This window comes from Phoxinus phoxinus (assembly GCF_949152265.1).
Source record: "Phoxinus phoxinus genome assembly, chromosome: 1".
Classification (NCBI taxonomy): domain Eukaryota; kingdom Metazoa; phylum Chordata; class Actinopteri; order Cypriniformes; family Leuciscidae; genus Phoxinus; species Phoxinus phoxinus.
In genome coordinates, this window is record NC_136876.1 from 43,510,319 (window position 1) to 43,528,225 (window position 17,907).

At 36.7% G+C, this 17,907-nt stretch overlaps 1 protein-coding gene across 3 annotated transcripts; it reads left to right on the forward strand.

Annotated features, from left to right (window-relative positions):
- Positions 1-1,202: 1,202 nt before the first annotated feature.
- On the forward strand, positions 1,203-9,567 carry aimp2 (aminoacyl tRNA synthetase complex interacting multifunctional protein 2). Of its 3 annotated transcripts, XM_079623171.1 has the most exons (5): positions 1,397-1,534; positions 1,794-1,889; positions 2,351-2,557; positions 4,505-4,739; positions 8,752-9,567. In XM_079623171.1, the coding sequence occupies exons 2-5, from the start codon at positions 1,854-1,856 to the stop codon at positions 9,138-9,140; spliced, it is 867 nt and encodes a 288-aa protein (XP_079479297.1). In that variant the 5' UTR covers positions 1,397-1,534; positions 1,794-1,853; the 3' UTR covers positions 9,141-9,567. The 3 variants fall into 3 exon arrangements, with proteins under 3 accessions (XP_079479296.1, XP_079479298.1, XP_079479297.1); XM_079623170.1 differs by lacking the exon at positions 1,794-1,889 and having other exon boundaries at positions 1,203-1,534; XM_079623172.1 differs by lacking the exon at positions 1,794-1,889 and having other exon boundaries at positions 1,235-1,426.
- The last annotated feature ends 8,340 nt before the right edge of the window (positions 9,568-17,907 follow it).

Below are 17,907 nucleotides of genomic sequence, written 5' to 3' on the forward strand. Positions count from 1 at the left end.
ACAAAGAACATAGGACGATGACCATCATACACAATACATTACCATCATTTTCACAATATAAACAAACAAAACAAGACACGACACCGTCAATTTAGGCCAGGATATAAATTCCTTTGCCTAAGTTTCCACGCCTTTTCCACATATCTAGCCAAACTATAGAATTCATTTTCATAATGTAATGTAATGTAATGTAACATAATATAAATATAACATTATATATTATATATTATATATAATGTAATGTAATATAATATAAAGCTATATAATATAATATAATATAATATAATGTAATGTAATATAATATGAAGTTATAGAATGTAATGTAATATAATATAACATTATATATTATAATATAATGTAATATAATATAATATAAAGTTATATAATATATAATACAATATAACATTATATAATGTAATGTAATATAATATCATGTAATGTAAAGTTATATAGTATAATATAATGTAATATAATATAATATGTTTTGTAATGTAATGTAATGTAATGTAATGTAATATAATATAAATATAACATTATATATTATATATAATGTAATGTAATATAATATAAAGCTATATAACATAATGTAATATAATATAAAGCTAAATAATATAATATAATGTAATGTAATGTAATGTAATATAATATAATATGAAGTTATAGAATGTAATGTAATATAATATAACATTATATATTATAATGTAATGTAATGTAATATAATATAATATAAAGTTATATAATATATAATATAATATAACATTATATAATGTAATGTAATATAATATAATATCATGTAATGTAAAGTTATATAGTATAATATAATGTAATATAATATAATATGTTATATAACATTATATAATATCATATAATGTAATGTAATATAATATAACATTATTTAATGTAATGTAATATAACAATAGAATAGAATAGAACACAACAGAATATAATATAATAGAATAGAATAGAACACAACAGAATATAATATAATAGAATAGAACAGAATAGAATAGAACACAACAGAATATAATATAATAGAACAGAATAGAATAGAATAGAATAGAATAGAATAGAATATAGCATTGTTTCATATTTTGCTACAAGTCTACGAATTTTCAAAATTAGCCAATTCTGAATTAACCGAAGCAAGTTTTTGCCAAACACTTCTGATATCTAACCATTTTAAGAAATCCTGCAAAGAAAATGTTCAAAAACAAAGCAGATTTCAGCCTCTGTCGTCACTGCGCGCGACCAACGTGCTTTCACTCTCACCGGAAATGACGTGCGACGGCCTCTTCTCTCTACTCGGCTACTGTTAGCTGGCTGCTAGACGGAAAAACCCCGTCAAAAAATCAAACATATCTGGATTCCGTGTTTTTATTTTGGCACTGGAGTGCGTTGGTCACCCGTCATCATGCCCATGTACCAGGTAAAGCCCGTCAGTCCCGGTGACATAAAGATTGATTTGCCAACGTGCATGTACAAGTTACCGAATGTCCACGCGCAGGGAATGAACTGCAGCGAGCACGCGCTTCAGGTAATCACATTAACGATCAATTCAGCATTCAGATGCCACACACACACACACACACACCAGCACTAAATATGAAAATGCGTATGATACACGGTATCTCTGTTGCATCAGACAGACTGATATATGATATATCGCAACTCTGTCTGATGTAATACACACATGCAGGTTGGGTATGATATGATGATTGACAGCTGCAGTGTTTTGTGCTCTGGAATGAGAGGTTGGCCCAACAAACGATATCTTCCTGAAATTACACTTTCAGTTTAATACACGACTGCTTACCAGCGACTAACAACACCACACTGAGACACTTAGGAAGGAGATGGATCATCATACTAGACAAAATGATGATGAAATGGTAAATTGATATAGCTACTGTATACAATACCAGTCAAAAGTTTTGGATCGGTAAGATTTTTAATGTTTTTTAAAAAAAAGTCTCTTCTGCTCACTAAGGCTGCATTTATTTGATTAATAAATACATACAAATTAGTTACTGTGAAATATTATTACAATTTAAAACAGCTGTTTTCTATGTGAATATATTGTAAAATGTAATTTATTCCTGTGATCAAAGTTGAATTTTCATCATCATTACTGTCAAATGATCCTTCAGAAATCATTCTATTATGTGGATTTTATGATCAAATATATATATATATTTTTTAACATTAAAAATCTTACCGATCCAAAACTTTTGACTGGTAGTGTATACATATTAGGATCCATTTGCACTTAGTTTAATGCAGTCAAATGCTGTTTTGTAGTGTGTAATAGTATGTTTGAGACCGTCTCTTCTCCTGTGTGTGTGTGTCTCAGAACGGGGAGGTGGATCCGGCTGTGAAGGCGCTGGAGGACCGTCAGGATGAAGTCCTGAGAAGACTGTATGAGCTCAAGGCGACGGTGGACGGGCTCACGAAGACCGTGACCACTCCTGATGCTGACCTGGACGCCACCACACTCTCTCACGCACCTGTCGAATCTGTGTTCAGAGGAACCGCGGATCTAGACTCCCTCCTGGGCAAGGTCAGCCTCACATGCGCCATTTTACATGATTTACCTTTAAGTTTAATTTACATTTGGATGTTTCAAATTCAGACGTTTTCCTCAAGCATGCCTAAGCATGCCATCTAAACATGTCAACCCAGTTAACCCGGTTGTGTTTGTTTGCTGCGACTGTATCGAAATGTGGGATTGATTCTGAAATTGTGATGTTTTAAAGGAATAGCTTACCCAAAAATGTAAATCCTGTCAAGTTGTTCCAAACCTGTGTGAGTTTCTTAAAAGAAAGATATTTTGAAGAGTGTCGGTAAACAGAGAGTTGAGGGACCCAATTAGTAGTAATTAAAAAAATACTATGTAAGTCAATGGGGTTCCTGAACTGCCTGCTTACCGACATTCTTCAAAATATCTTCTTTTGTGTTCAGCAGAAGAAAGAAACTCACACAGGTTTGAAACAACTTCAGGGTGAATAAATGATGACAGGATTTTCATTTTTAAGTGAACTATTCCATTTAAATGCAGTTATGAGGACATCTATAATTCAAGTTATGACGGCAAAAGGGATTTTTTTTTTTTTTTTTTGTCACTATCGCACAGCCCTAACTGAGAGGTATTTTATCTCAATTGATTTTTATTTGAATGTGGATGCTTGTAATATGGAAGATTGTTTCTGCCATGAAAAAAATATATATTCGCAATTCGCCTTTGGCTAAGCCGCGCCCTAGAATGTAGATTGACCAATCACAGCGCAGGCAAGAACGAGCTCCCACAGAGGGTCCGACACTTTTTCACGGCGCTCCATTGACTTTAACACAGGCGTCTCATATTTTTGACCTCGGCAGGCTATTACGTCGTCGTTTTATAAAAAATATGGTTAAATGTTGTGCCTGGGGCATTTGTAACACAGATACGCGTTTCCCAGAGAGGTTGGAGGGGGGTGTCCGTTTTTTCCCCTTCCCAAAACCGAAGTTAAATACTGACAAGTGTCGTCTTTGGATTAAACTGTGTGGACGTCCTCTCAGTCAGCGAAACCCCTCAAGGATCAACAACACACTTTTGTCTCTAAGATACATTTAGCTTTTAACCTTACTGTGAAGTTATAGTTAGACAGTTTTATGCTGTTTAGGTTATGATTTCGGTTCTCTGCCCTAATTGTTGATACGCTAGCACACGCTGCTGATAAATACAACTTTATACTCGCGTAGTCCGTTTGCTTTGTAAATAATAACGATTATAGAAGTGAATAGAGACCTACCCAGCTTTGCATGAACAGTGTTGCTCCTGATATTGTGAGTCCCAGTCTCCGTCTCGATTGGGATATGCTGTAGTTCATTTTTTGACTGTGACCGTTATGCTTTTGCCTCTATTTGGATGCCTTGTTGTTGCTTGCGTTTCACCGTATGTCTTGAATAAAGCCTTCAAACGCACACTGCAGCCCCTTTTGCCTACTTCTATCGGACACTTTATTTGCTGCTTTATAAAAGTTTGATAAAATTCCAGCAGGAAGAGCCGTCACAGCATAAGCCATGTTGATACCAAACCAGAGCCCAGATGAAGTTGTCGGAGGTAGCAACAGTAACTAAAGGGGGCGGGGCTTAGCCAAAGGTGAATTGCAAACTAAAATCTCACAAATATATCACACACAAAAAAAATTATATATTTTTTTTTTTACAAAGGATTTCAATTTCAAATAAATGCTGTCATTTGTGACTTTATTTTCCGGTTTCCACAAAACCATGAAGCCGCACAACTATTTTTAATACTGATAATAATCAGTAATGTTTCTTGATACTCAAATCATCATATCTGAAGGATCATTTGACACTGAACACTGGAGTAATGCTCAAAATATATAGATTTTTTCTAAGTGAGATTTGAGACCAAAGCATGAGATTCATAACAAATGAGTGCTACATTTAGTGTCAGTTTGAAATAGATTGGCATTTTGACCCGTTCCTCTCTGTCCTGCAGGACCTGGGCGCGCTGCGGGACATCGTGATCAACGCCCACCCTGCCCGTCCTCCTCTGTCGCTGCTGGTGCTTCACGGTCTGCTGTGCCAGCGGTACCAGGTGCTGTCCAGTGTGCATCTGCACTCCTCTGTGGCCGGCGTGCCCCCGCCGCTCATGTCCTGCCTGGGCCCGCGACACACAGACAGCTACGCACGCCAGCGCTTCCAGCTCGGCTTCACTCTCATATGGAAAGACGGTGAGTACACAAGAGAGCAGAGCGTGTATTAAAGGGTTCGTTCACCCAAAAATGAAATTTCTGTCAGTAATTACCTGGGTTGTGGACTCGAGTCCCAAATTTGATGACTTGCGACTCATCTCGGACTTGAGCCCTGTGACTTGGAAAGACTTGACCTACCTTCTAATACCACAGATCAGAGTTATAATCACTGTAGTATTGCACTGTATCATTGACGCATGTTTACAGTGCTGATTAGCGCTGCTTTTTTTATATATATGAAAAAAACACACATGGCAGTGTCGAAGTAAGCGGAAATAATAAACCTTTTGACTTTTGAGACATTTTTTCCCCACATCAAACGCACATTTTAGCCTATAGGTAACTATAAAGTCTTCTCCCTGAAGACCAGCCACTCACTTTCATGTATTTCGGGAGAAATGGATGGATTTACATTTTGTATATGACAGGCACGTAGCTCCAAAAAGTTTAACGTGGCGCATGATTGATACGTCGCCATGAAAATAGGAATGTTCTACAATTACGTTCGCGTTAGCAAAATAAGTTAACCAGGGACTCAATATTTTAACTTCATGTGTAGCAAATCACATTTAATTTTCCCAATGAACAGTTACTTTTATTTGTAAATCTGCATTGCAAAAAAAGCCTTCCTGAGATAAATTAGTATACATTTAATTTACTACATTAATTAACACTGATTTGTTCAAAAAGCACTAATTATTTGAAGACTTGAAGCTTATAATCGAGGACTTGCATCTTGACTTGGGACTTGTCTGTCTTGACTCGGGACTTGAATGCAAAGACTCGAGACTTGTGACTTGCAAAACAATGACTTGGTCTCACCTCTGGTGATTACTCGCCCTCATGTTGTTCCAGCCCCGTGAGACTTTCGTTCATCTTCAGAACACACATTAAGATATTTGTGATTAAACATGAGAGCTGTCTCACTCCTCCATTGTCTTCTATTGTAATTGAAACTTGCCGGCCCAGAAAGTTAGTAAAGACACTGTTTAAAATAGTCCAAGTGACTTCAGTGGCTCAACCTTAAGTTTATCAAGGGACGAGAATACTTTTTGTGCGCAAAACCCCCCCAAAATAACGACTTTATTCAACGCTTCTGGGTTGTACGTCAGAGCGTAGGCGCATTATTGGCCAGCATCACACACATGACCAGCGTCGGCCTATAGTGAGCCTACGTTCTGACGTTACACTACGTGAACTCACTCGAGGCCCACAGAGAAGAACATGAAGAGTTGAATAAAGTCGTTATTTTTTTTGCGCACAAAAAGTATTCTTGTCGCTTGGTGAACTTATGGTTGAGGCACTGTAGTCACTTGGACTATTTTAAACAGTGTCTTTACTAACTTTCTGGGCCGGCAAGTTTCAATTACAATAGAAGCCTATGGAGGAGTGAGACAGATTTAATCACAAATATATTAAAGGTGGGGTATGTGATTTGCAAAACGGCCGGTAGATTTTGAAAATACACAACTCAAATGGTCCTACCTTCTTTCCTTTGACTCCACCCATTCAAAGAACATGGACCAATCAATGGTACGACCGATTGATTGACACACTTACTGTCCAATGATTCTAGGTGGTCTTGGAAATGATTGGCTGGAGTTTTTCGAGTCCTGCCTGTTCCACAGATGATTAAATTGCTTAATTTTTATTTCAGTGCTTCTTACTCAGTGGCTGTAAGTGGGTTAGGAATAGGATTTTAAGTGATTTTGAAAAAATGGCCAAAAAAGAGAATTACATACCCCACCTTTAATGTGTGTTCTGAAGATGAACGATCAAGTCTCACGGGGCTGGAACAACATGAGGGTGAGTAATTACTGACATAATTTACATTTTTGGGTGAACTAACCCTTTAAGCAGAGGCACTTAAGAGTGCAACTGATCATGCCAAACACTAGGAATAAGGTCAAAACCAATAAGCTTGAAAAGAAAGCAATTGGTTGAAAGTGGAGGTGTCACTGAAATATTAAAGGCAAAAAGCCTGAAGACTCACTGGCACAGAGTTTTGAAAGTGTTTTTGGTGTGCAGTGCAGTGTGATCTGATTAACTTTTCAACATTACTTTATTCAACATATCTCGAAGGCACCATCCTACATATTACAGTGTAGTGAGATCTTGGGTTTCCAGCATACATTTCTTCTGGAGGGTTTCTGGAAGTGAAAATCTCATTCATTTTCTCGGTAGACACGATTTTTGGCTATGCTTTCATGGAAACCTAATGTCGGTGTGATTTAGATTTTTAATAATAAATTAAAAAAATTGGACACTACCATTAAAAAATTTGGGAGCTTTAATGTTTTTGAAAGATGTCCCTTATGTTGCCTCATTTATTTGATCCAAAATACAGTACAATACCGTGAAATATTATTCTTTACAATATGGTCTCATTTGATAGTTAATGCAACATAAACTAACAATGAGAGATATATTTTTACAGCATTTATGAATGTCAGTTAATAAAACAAATTCCATGTTAACTTAACAGATGCAACTTTAAATCTTAAAAAAATTAGTAAATGTTAAGATTATTAGTGCTGGGCAACATTTGTGCGAATGCATGGTCATGCACGCAGTTAAACAACAACAGAACGCCGTTGTATCCGTAACTGCTGCAGTCCGTAACTTTTTGTGTTCAAAATTAACAGAATTTATATAATGAACGAGTACATCATGAATCCATTTTCCAAACCGTGTTTTTGTCTCGTCCTGAATCACTACGGTACGCCTATAATAAGTGTTTATATTCTGACTATTTTAGACCGGGGTCGGCTGCGCTGCGGAGGAGCATAGTGCCTGCGTGACTCGCCATAGACATTAACAGAGAGAAGTAGCTCCGGCTACTGTGTTCTTCCGCAAGACTTGTTTATTAACTGCTAGAGAGCAAGCGTACACGCGCATTGATTGCACACTGATGATTAAAACTTCCATATTAGCCAGCTGGAAAACCTCCGGGGAAATGTCACTTGCTGGTGTGTCGGTATCTTCAATGTCCTGAGGTAGATTTAACAGCATAAATATTTTAATACTTGGTTTATAATCAGAATATAGTCACTTAAATAGTCAGACCTAGCATTCATTTAGTTATTCAAATGTAAGACGACATAAAAAAAAGACGTGTTCCTCAGCTAAATTCGATCATCATTCACACTTTCGTTTGAAAACGAAAAAGATTAGTGAGTACTTTAGTTAAATTTATTGAACAAAACTTGAGTTTTCACAAGTGTGCTGAAATCAGTGAGCTTGTGCTGGCTGACAGTTATTGTTTTCCATTTTCGAGACTTGTGAATACCTAATACTTCACTTTGACAGTTTATTTTTTTATATATCTATTGGTATTTGTAGTTTTTGGTCATCACGTTAAAAATAACATTTTAAGTGCTGAACATTTTTGGCGTGTGCGTGTCCAATTACAGGCTTCGCGTTTCTTATTCCAACGTTCACATTAGCTTCAAGTCTTTATTGCAATCAATAAATTAGGTAAGTGTGATAATGGCCTTAAAATATAAATACAACATTAAAAAGTCAACCATAATTGATGGTTTTGTGTGGTTGTACAGTGAACACAATGTTCACAGGAAATGCTCGAGCTGGCTTATTGAAAACCAGGAAGTAACTGTGCATAATTCCTAAATTTCCTGAATTCCTAATGGACTGTAAGTCATATTAAATTGAAAAGATTGAGACAACTATTCATCAGTATGCATGCATTGATTAATCTGTTGTAGCAAAAAAAAAAGAAAAAAAAAGGTGCGACCAAATCATGTGTTGGTGCGACCAACTTAGAAAGTTGGTAGCACCAGTGCAACCAGTGGAAAAGTTAGTCTGGAGCCCTGTAAAGTCTCATGGACGAAGTGGAAGCCATGTTAATCTTGGAATAATACGGGGCTAGAAAGTAATATTCAGTTGGTAGTCATATACATTTTCACCAGTAGATGGGAGAAAATCTTACACAGTGTAGCTTTAATGGTTGTGTGGTCTTGTCTGGTTTCAGTGTCGAAGCTGCAGATGAAGTTCAGCACACAGAACATGTGCCCGATCGAGGGGGAGGCCAACGTGGCGCGCTTCCTCTCCCGTCTTTTGGGCGCCGACCCCCAGGACCCGGTCTCCGCCACGCAGATGGACCGCTGGATCGATACGGCGGTGTTCCAGCTGGCCGAGGGGGGCAATAAGGAGCGGGCGGCGGTGCTGAGGTCACTAAACACGGCTCTGGGACGCTCTCCGTGGCTTCTGGGCGAGGGATTCTCCCTGGCCGACGTGGTGTGCGCCTGTTGCGTCCTGCAGGCCGGCGAGAGCGGCTCGGCTCCGGCAAACGTGCAGCGCTGGCTCAAGTCCTGCCAGAACCTGGGCCACTTCCGCTGCGTGTATCCGCTACTGCAGTGAGCGAAGGCTGTGAGATCAGTGCAGGTCAAAAACGAGGAACGCCACTGTCATCAATCGTGTAAGGAAAAAAGGGAAGTGCAATGTGACATCATCAATAACCAAACGTAAACCCGTTCTGCCAACGAACACCATTACATCCCAGAGTCCGGTGTTTCCTGAGCTCAGGTCTGTTGGATGAGGTGTGGTGATGATGTCATGTTGATGATTATTTAACTGGAGTGGATCTGGAGCTGATCCCAGGCCAGCTCAAACACTCAGAGAGAGGGCTTTACTGTAAAACACAACTCCCTCCCGCCTTGTGCCTAATAAAACGCTTTAAAGATGTTGTGTGTTTCTTATGTGGGGTGTTAAAGGGAAATGGCAGCTCAGAGACCTGCAGGTGTGTCATGTGTCTTTCGTCAAACCTATTAAACCTTTTCACTACGGGTCAGACGTTTACGGGTTATTGATTTCTTATTTTTTAATAATACAGCCGTATGTAGTAGAACGGTTGCTGTCGAGTATTAGACCAAAGGATGGCAGTTTTATTTATTTTCTATTTATGGTGTTCTTTATAAAGCAAAGCACTCTTTGGGCTAAGCTAGATTTATTTATTTTAATTTTAAAAAAAGGATTGAAACTTTTATTCGGCAAGGACATTAAGTGACAGTAAAGGCATAAAAAAAAAAATCATAAGCTCTATTTCAAATAAATGCTTTATTTTTTAACTTTATTCACCGGTTTACACAAAACTATGAAGCAGCACAATTGTTTTCAACATTGAATCAGAAATGTTTTTTGAGCATCATATTAGAATGATTTCTGAAGGATCATGTGACACTGGAGACTGGAGTAATGATGCTGAAAATACAGCTTTGAACACAGGAATAAATTACATTTAGTCTATTTAAATTCAAAATAGTTCTTTATAATTTTTCACAATATAATACCCCAACTTTTGTGTGATAGTGTAGCTTTCAGATTTTGTAACGTCAATTGAGTAAGCAAAATCTATATATATTTATACCATGGTCTGGGTGAATACTCGATTCTGATTGGCTGGAGGGTGTCCATTAAAAAGTGATATAGGACACATTAGTAAAGGAGTTCTAAAACCGTTAGATTTTCGACTGTAAAACCAATTAAAGTATAAACTAATGTTTTAAAAATGTGTTATTTGGCAAGTGAACGTGGTATAAGCGGGTTAATGACCTTCGAGGTGTCCATTGCGCGTTCACGCCTCGCCGTCGTCCATTAATACCTGACAATGGACACCTCGTCGGGCATTAACCCTTACATATATGGTATTTAAAGTACCGGTAATTGCCAATACGGCATTTGATTGATTTTAACCAGAATGGCCCAATCAAAGAGCCTGCAATACTTAATGTAACCTGTGGATGGCAGCGAAATACTCAACAACTCAATCCACTGAAGTCAATTTCCCTTTTGGCAAAATATTTGCAATTTGACAGCTCTCAGAGGAAAGAGTTCACACACTACAGATCAAATCACACGTTATGAAGGTGAGAGGTTTAAAATTATGATAGGCTATGAATCGACATCTCTACATAGGCCTACTGGAACCCAGACTACAACCACATATTTTTAGTGAAACGGGTTGATAAGAATATTTATCAAATCCCTTAGCACACAATATACACACAAATACACTGCATGGTTTTGGTTGATATGAATGTTGATCCAGGACAGCAGATAATAAATAAAGAAAAACCGTTAAAAAGTATTTTTCCCATATAGACCCGTTATTAGTTTTAGTTGTAAAATCACTTTCTCGTCTTAAAGTCGTCTTTTCTTCTCTATATAGTGATGTATATGAGAGTGAAACGGCTTCACGAACATGAACAAATGTAGGGCGGGGCTTGATTTTGTCCACGTGGAATTGATTGGATGGTTGGATGAAGGTGTTTTGCTATTGGTTGATCTCATGTGAGTGACAGGTTGCCCCGCCCTCGCGCCAGTAAACAGAGAAGAGAAGACCTGCAAGAGGGAGGGGAAGTTCATGGTGATTTTAATATAGGAATATTTGTTTCTTTGTCGTTTAGGCTACAAGCTAAAGAGGTTAAAGATTGCAGGATGGTATTATATCAGCCTAGAGTCAATAGAGCTGAATATCAATTTTCTCTTTCATGTTATGAAAAAAATTAGGCTACCTACAGTACCTTTAGGGAAACACTCTGTGTTCGTTTTTTCTTTCTTTCTTTCTTTCTTTCTTTCTTTCTTTCTTTCTTTCTTTCTTTCTTTCTTTCTTTCTTTCTTTCTTTCTTTCTTTCTGCAACCATTTTGCAAGTTTACATGAAAAATCTGTCTACAAGCCATTTATTTTTTACCCATTATTTAATAATTTAAATAACCTTCATCATATGTATGATTACATGATTACAATATTTTGTTAGTAGTATTGATCTAAAATTGTAACACACAATATAACATAATCTCGATTTTACATTTCTTTATACTGATCAGCACCATGACAAAACATTGTTAAAATTAGATTGAACTTTGTCCTTGTGCAGAGTACAGTATAAAGCCAATGAAATACATTTTTGTTGCATAGCAACGTTCTTTATTGTCAGGGACTGTAAGGACATCCACTTAAAAAATAACATTTTGATGAAAATGTTTGTCCAATATGTTCATATTTAGCCAAATACACTATACACAAGTAGCCTAGTTGAGGCTCGTTTTGGACATTCGTTGCATTAGATAACGTTAACAGTTATATGCAGTGAAGTTCAATAAATGTCTCTTCGATATCCAAGTAGGGGAGAGTGGGGTAAAATGAGCCAGTGGGTAAGTTGACCCACCCCCTGTTTCTAGGCAACTATGCACATTTGGTGTCATGGGACCATACATTTTGAAGGACTCCATCATTTAAATATTGATGTGAAGAGGTGAAGCACATGGGACAAGAGGGAAGTTGTCTTTTACACAAAAACACCTTTTTTGCTTGATAAAGTAAATTTTCTGCATTTCAGGTATATTAGCCGTTTTGTCAAAGCAAATTGATCTAGGTCTAAAGTTGTGTATGGTACATGTTGGTGATTTGACAACATTTAAAACCATGTGAATCATTAAGCTAAAGGTTATCCTGAATTGCTAGGTGGTTTTTACCAAAAATGGTGACTATGGGGCAAAGTGAGCCAGATGATGTGGGGTAAATTGAACCAGTGGTTCAACCTTTTTGAAATGGAGAAAATCGACTGAAATGCGTTGAAATAAAATGTCTTTGTATAAGCAACATATTAAACTGCAATTAACATTTATATGCCCTAATATTTCATAAAAACGATACAGTCGGCCGAAATATGAAAGACAATATTTTGTTGACTAGTTTTGGATAAATTATAAAGTTTTTTAAAATAGACTACTGCTACATCAAATAAGCTTTTGTTTAGCAATTTCTGCTCATATGCCTATATATATATACACACACAGTATTTATTTATTTTTTTGTCAAAATAAAGTCATCAACTTAGATGTTACTATAGTGTTTGTTCCAATGTAGGCTATATTCAAATAAATTAATACATATAGTAAAATGTAGGCCTATAATTTATTTTTTTACAAAGAATGAGTACACTTGAAATATTGTTGAAATTGTAACTGTTGTTGTAATTGTAATCTTTTTAATAAAATAGCAAAACATATATTTACAAGGTAGATGTAAGCTAAATCTTAAAAGGTCAATATAAGCCTTCTCTTTAAATTATTTCTATTGTGCTTTATATGAGTGACACATTTGGGGAGAATATTTTGTTTTTTTAATAACCATGCATAAACATTATTCTCTCAAAAATACAAACATGTACATACATGTTGCTCACATATTATGGTAGCCCTGTTTTGTGCTAAATAGTGCATTTCCACCTTTGCTATTAATATGTGTATAAGCAACTGAAAAAATCACATATGTCAGGGCATTTCAAAACATCCCAAGGGCCCCAAAAACACCTCAGACCCCAGAGGGTTAACATTATTCAGAAAGGTAAGTGTGTTATTAAATTATTATTTTAAAGAGGCAAGTTTTTTTTTTTTATTATGCTTGCATAAAAAAGTGAAAGATAGGATGGTCAATTTACCCCCTAATGGCTCAATTTACCCACTGACTGGAATCAACTTACCCCTAGCCTGGGGTAAGTTGATTCACATGTACACTTTTTTTCTGAGGTCATATTTTCAAGGCTCTTTGTCATAGGTGCATTTTTTAATTTTCAGTTTATAGGCAACATCCCAAATTAACAGTGGATGTCTTCATTGTACTTCTGTCTCAATTTCCCTTGCCTTGAGATCCACATAAGTAAAAACTGGCTCATCTTACCCCACTCTCCCCTAAGCTATTTATGTATTTACTCGGCTGTTCAAAAGTTTGAGATTAAGGGTGCGTGTACACGACAACGATGTACTAAAAACGCATTTTTCGCGTGCAGACGACAACTTTGTCAAATCATGATACCTTTTGAATTCGCGAAAACGATTAAAAGCGCTGTATTATTCACGCCAGGCCAGTAGGTGACGATCAGAATTTTTCTGATATTGTGAAAAAAAATATAATTACAGTAACAATACAAGTCAACTCCTATTTTCACTGAAAGCGATTTCAGACACCCCTATTGTGGACCGTAGATACCATTTTTAACCACCGTGGCTAGAAGCAATGGAGATAGAGAACGACTTCAACTCATACTGTCTATGCTTCAACTTCTCAAGCAAGTGTCAACGTTGAATGACAAAACGCTACGGAAATTCCTTCAGTAGGGATTGTCTGGACTGAATTAACTCATAGCCCTGTTGTCTGGGCTGGTATAGGAAAGAGATAACTTGTTTCTGTTTACAGTAGGCCTATATGTCTTACCTCCAGGTCTTATGAAATCTAAAAATAAACCAAATCAATATTTCATGAAATAGGCTTCTTGTAAAGGTACTTGTTACAGGATGTAATGTGTCCGTCTCTCATTCCATGATTATATGCTGCATAAACAGTACTTTTACTAGTAATTAGAATGGTATTTGAGTGCACTTAACTTCTAACTTTTGGGAGTTGATCAAAACAGTTCACTTTTGGATATATAATAACAATGAGATATTCTGTAGCCTACTGATGATCAGTTTGTCACATGTTTAGACCTTGTATGCACAACACATGTTGCACTTGGCGATCACTGTGGGGATTGATATGGTGGTGGACAATGATGGTCATAGAAGAAGTGAAGGAGCAAGTACCCCCCAATTATGGTGGGGTAATTCGCACTCTGGTTTAAACCCCTATGGTTTAAACGGAGAGGATTATATCCTATAAAGCAACACAGTGTCGGCCCAGATCCGGTCCGCATCTGGTACACGTGGATTCCACTTGCGTTTTCAAGGGTTAGTTCACCCAAAAATGTAAATTGTGTCAGTAATTACTCACCCTCATGTTGTTCCAGCCCCGTCAGACTTTCGTTCATCTTCAGAACACACATTAAGATATTTGTGATTAAATCTGAGAGCTGTCTCACTCCTCCATAGGCTTCTAGCCTAGGTAATCGATATCTGCCATCCTAGAAAGTTAGTACGCTGTTTAAAATAGTCCAAGTGACTACAGTGGCTCAACCTTAAGTTTATCAAGCGACGAGAATACTTTTTGTGCGCAAAAAACAAACAAAAGGGAAACATGACGGCGAGTATATGCTAATTACTGACAGAATTTTCATTTTTGTATGAACTAACCCTTTCAAGCCACCAAAACACCAGTGTAGTGTAAATAAACGGTAATTTTTCACAATATTACTGTTTTTACTGTATTTTCGATAAAAAAGCAAACTTGGTGAGCATGAGAGACATCTTTCAAAGACTTTAAAGATAATCATGCGACCCCAATCATTTGAACAGTTGTGTATGCATCAGTATTTGTGGCGGCAAACATTATGTAAAAGGCTGCCTGTCAGTTCTGCCCTTCATACACAGTCAAGGTGAAAGCTTCTTTCAGAAAACAGTGCTGTGTAAAGGTCAGAGTGCTCAGACCTTCTTCTTCTCAGAGCATCATGCTCAACCTGCAGTTTTAATTGGTGTTAACATCACATTTCCAGGCTTGTTTCTCACCCGCCGCTCTTCGGTTACCACAGTCGCATGCTGGCAACATGATCTCAAGTGCTTTCATTTACACGGCATACATCAATATATAGCTGTGAAGACACGTGGGGTTTGAGTGTCTGTGGCTATGCTGTTCAGGCAATGACAGTTCAGAAGAGTTTGTGTTGTCACTCATCTGTTCATTTAAATTATTATTACTGTTGCTTATACTTGGGTTTAGTTATTCGTTTTTTTGTTTTTTTTTATCCCACCCCTAGGTATTAAACTACAATGTGTAAATCATCCCACATTGTTTGTTATTATACACACACACACGAATGATAGCTCAAATGTTGAGTTCGACTCATTTTGAATAGAAGTGTGCTACTGCTTTGTGATCACACAACCAAAATATTTGGTTACACTTTATTTCAAAAGTCCACTTTAGACATTATACTAACTAGAAGTAACGTTGTCAATTAGCAGTCATTGGTAGACTGTTAAAGTTAGGTGTTAAAATGTGTAAAGTGGACTATCGAAATAAAGTGTTAGCACATATTCCCATAGACTTACACGTGTGTCATATCTAGAAAAAAAGAAGAGCATAGAGACTTGGAGTTGGGCTTTTTTTTTTTTTTTTTTTTTGCTGATTTGGGCCAGTGAGCAATCGCTTAGCAACCACCAGAACACCTTAGCAACTGTGTATCAACTTGCTAAAAACACCGCACCACACCTTAGCAAATCCCTGGTTATCACCCATCACCTTCACAAAACAACCCTCTGCTTGTCAGTTTTGTATGGGCTGACACAAATCTATATTATATTATACTATATTATATTATATTATATTATATTATATTATATTATATTATGTTATATTATATTATGTTATATTATATTATATTATATTATATTATGTTATATTATATTATATTATATTCCTCCACATCCATTTTCCAAACTACTTGTCCAATGTAAGGTTGCAGATATGCTGGAGCCCATTATTCTATTCTATTCTATTCTATTCTATTCTATTCTATTCTATTCTATTCTATTCTATTCTATTCTATATCGATTTTCCAAACCACTTGTCATATGTAAGGTTCCAGAGATCTTCTATTCTATTCTATTCTATTCTATTCTATTCTATTCTATTCTATTCTATTCTATTCTCCATCCATTTTCCAAACCACTTGTCATATGTAAGGTTCCAGAGATCTTCTATTCTATTCTATTTTACATCCATTTTCCAAACCGTGTGTCCTAGTTTGCAGAGATGCTGGAACCTATTCTATTCTATTGAATTATATTCTACATCCATATTCTATTCTATTCCATTCCATTATATATTCGAGATATTGATTAGACAGTGGAATTGTTCTAATCAATTAAAGTGATTTAAAAACTCAATGGTAATCAGAAACATCATGTAACTCTATTTTTCCATGTGTTTCTCTCTCTCTTGAACAGTGTCGGGAATCAGCTCGCTGTGAATAGATCCTTTCCGTTTGCTTCCTATTGATGAAGGCCTGTGTTCATCTCGACCGACTCAATCAGTGTGTCTGCATCCAGCGTGCTCCGAGTGCTCACACACACATTCTCCATCGATCCACAGGGCTGATCACACACTCATTTTCTACACCTCAACTATTCTTATTAGACTATAAATAACGAAGATGGACTACAGCAAAGCCGCACGCTGTGTCTATATTCTGATGGGTTCCCTGAGAAACATTCACATTGCTAATGGATTTAACGGCTTCCGTGTTCAATAGTGCAATTTTGGTGTGAAACGTGTTAAGCTAACATACAAACAGCTGTTGACGTAATGTCTGTTTCCCAGGAGAGTCTGATTAATTGTTTTGCTCTGAGGGTCTGGCTGGACTAGATGGAAGGAGAACAGATTTATCAGGTACTTGACGCAAACTCAGTAAACAATCGCTTTTTAATGTCTCCCAATAAGAATCTGTTTGATTTTTCAGAGCTCAGAGGATTCAGAGGACAGCTTCACCAGAGCATGTTGCTTTCACCGCTGGACAAATGTTATTATTGGTTTGCTGCTCTGATGTTAAGCCACTAATCAAATGAGTGCCCTGGTTCTACCATGTTTCTTTTGTGTGTGTGTGTGTGTGTGTGTGTGTGTGTGTGTGTGTGTGTACATGTACTATGAACTATGAACATGTACTATGTAATTCTTGGAAATACTATTCTGTTCTAATCTATTCTATTCTTTTTTATCCTATTCTATTCTATTCTCCATATATTTTCCAAACTGCTTGTCCAATGTAAGTTTGCAGATATACTGAAGCCTATTGTTCTGTTCTATTCTATTCTATTCTATTATTTTATATCCTATTCTATTCTATTCTCCATACATTGTCCTATGCAGGTTTGCAGGGATGCTGGAGCCCATTATATAAATTATATTCTGTTCTATTCTATTCTATTCTATTCTATTCTATTCTATTCTATTCTATTCTATTCTATTCCATCATCTATCAATTTTAAAAACCGCCTGTCCTATATAGGTTTGCAGGGATGTTGGAGCCTATTATACAATATTAATTCTATTCTATTCTATTTTATTCTATTCGGAGTGCTTCAGCCTGATTCCAGCCACATTCTCCATCTCCATCGATCCAATGGTCTGATCACACACTCATATGGGATCCTGCTCATTTTCTCATTTTTATTTACTATTCTATTCTATTCTATT

Bases quoted from the DNA above. Each gene is read 5' to 3' on its own strand.
- aimp2 (XM_079623170.1), top strand. From the start codon at position 1,412: ATGCCCATGTACCAGGTAAAGCCCGTCAGTCCCGGTGACATAAAGATT. The intron at 1,535-2,350 runs GTAATCACATTA...TGTGTGTCTCAG, and splicing joins GCAGCGAGCACGCGCTTCAG to AACGGGGAGGTGGATCCGGC. The intron at 4,740-8,751 runs GTGAGTACACAA...GTCTGGTTTCAG, and splicing joins CACTCTCATATGGAAAGACG to TGTCGAAGCTGCAGATGAAG.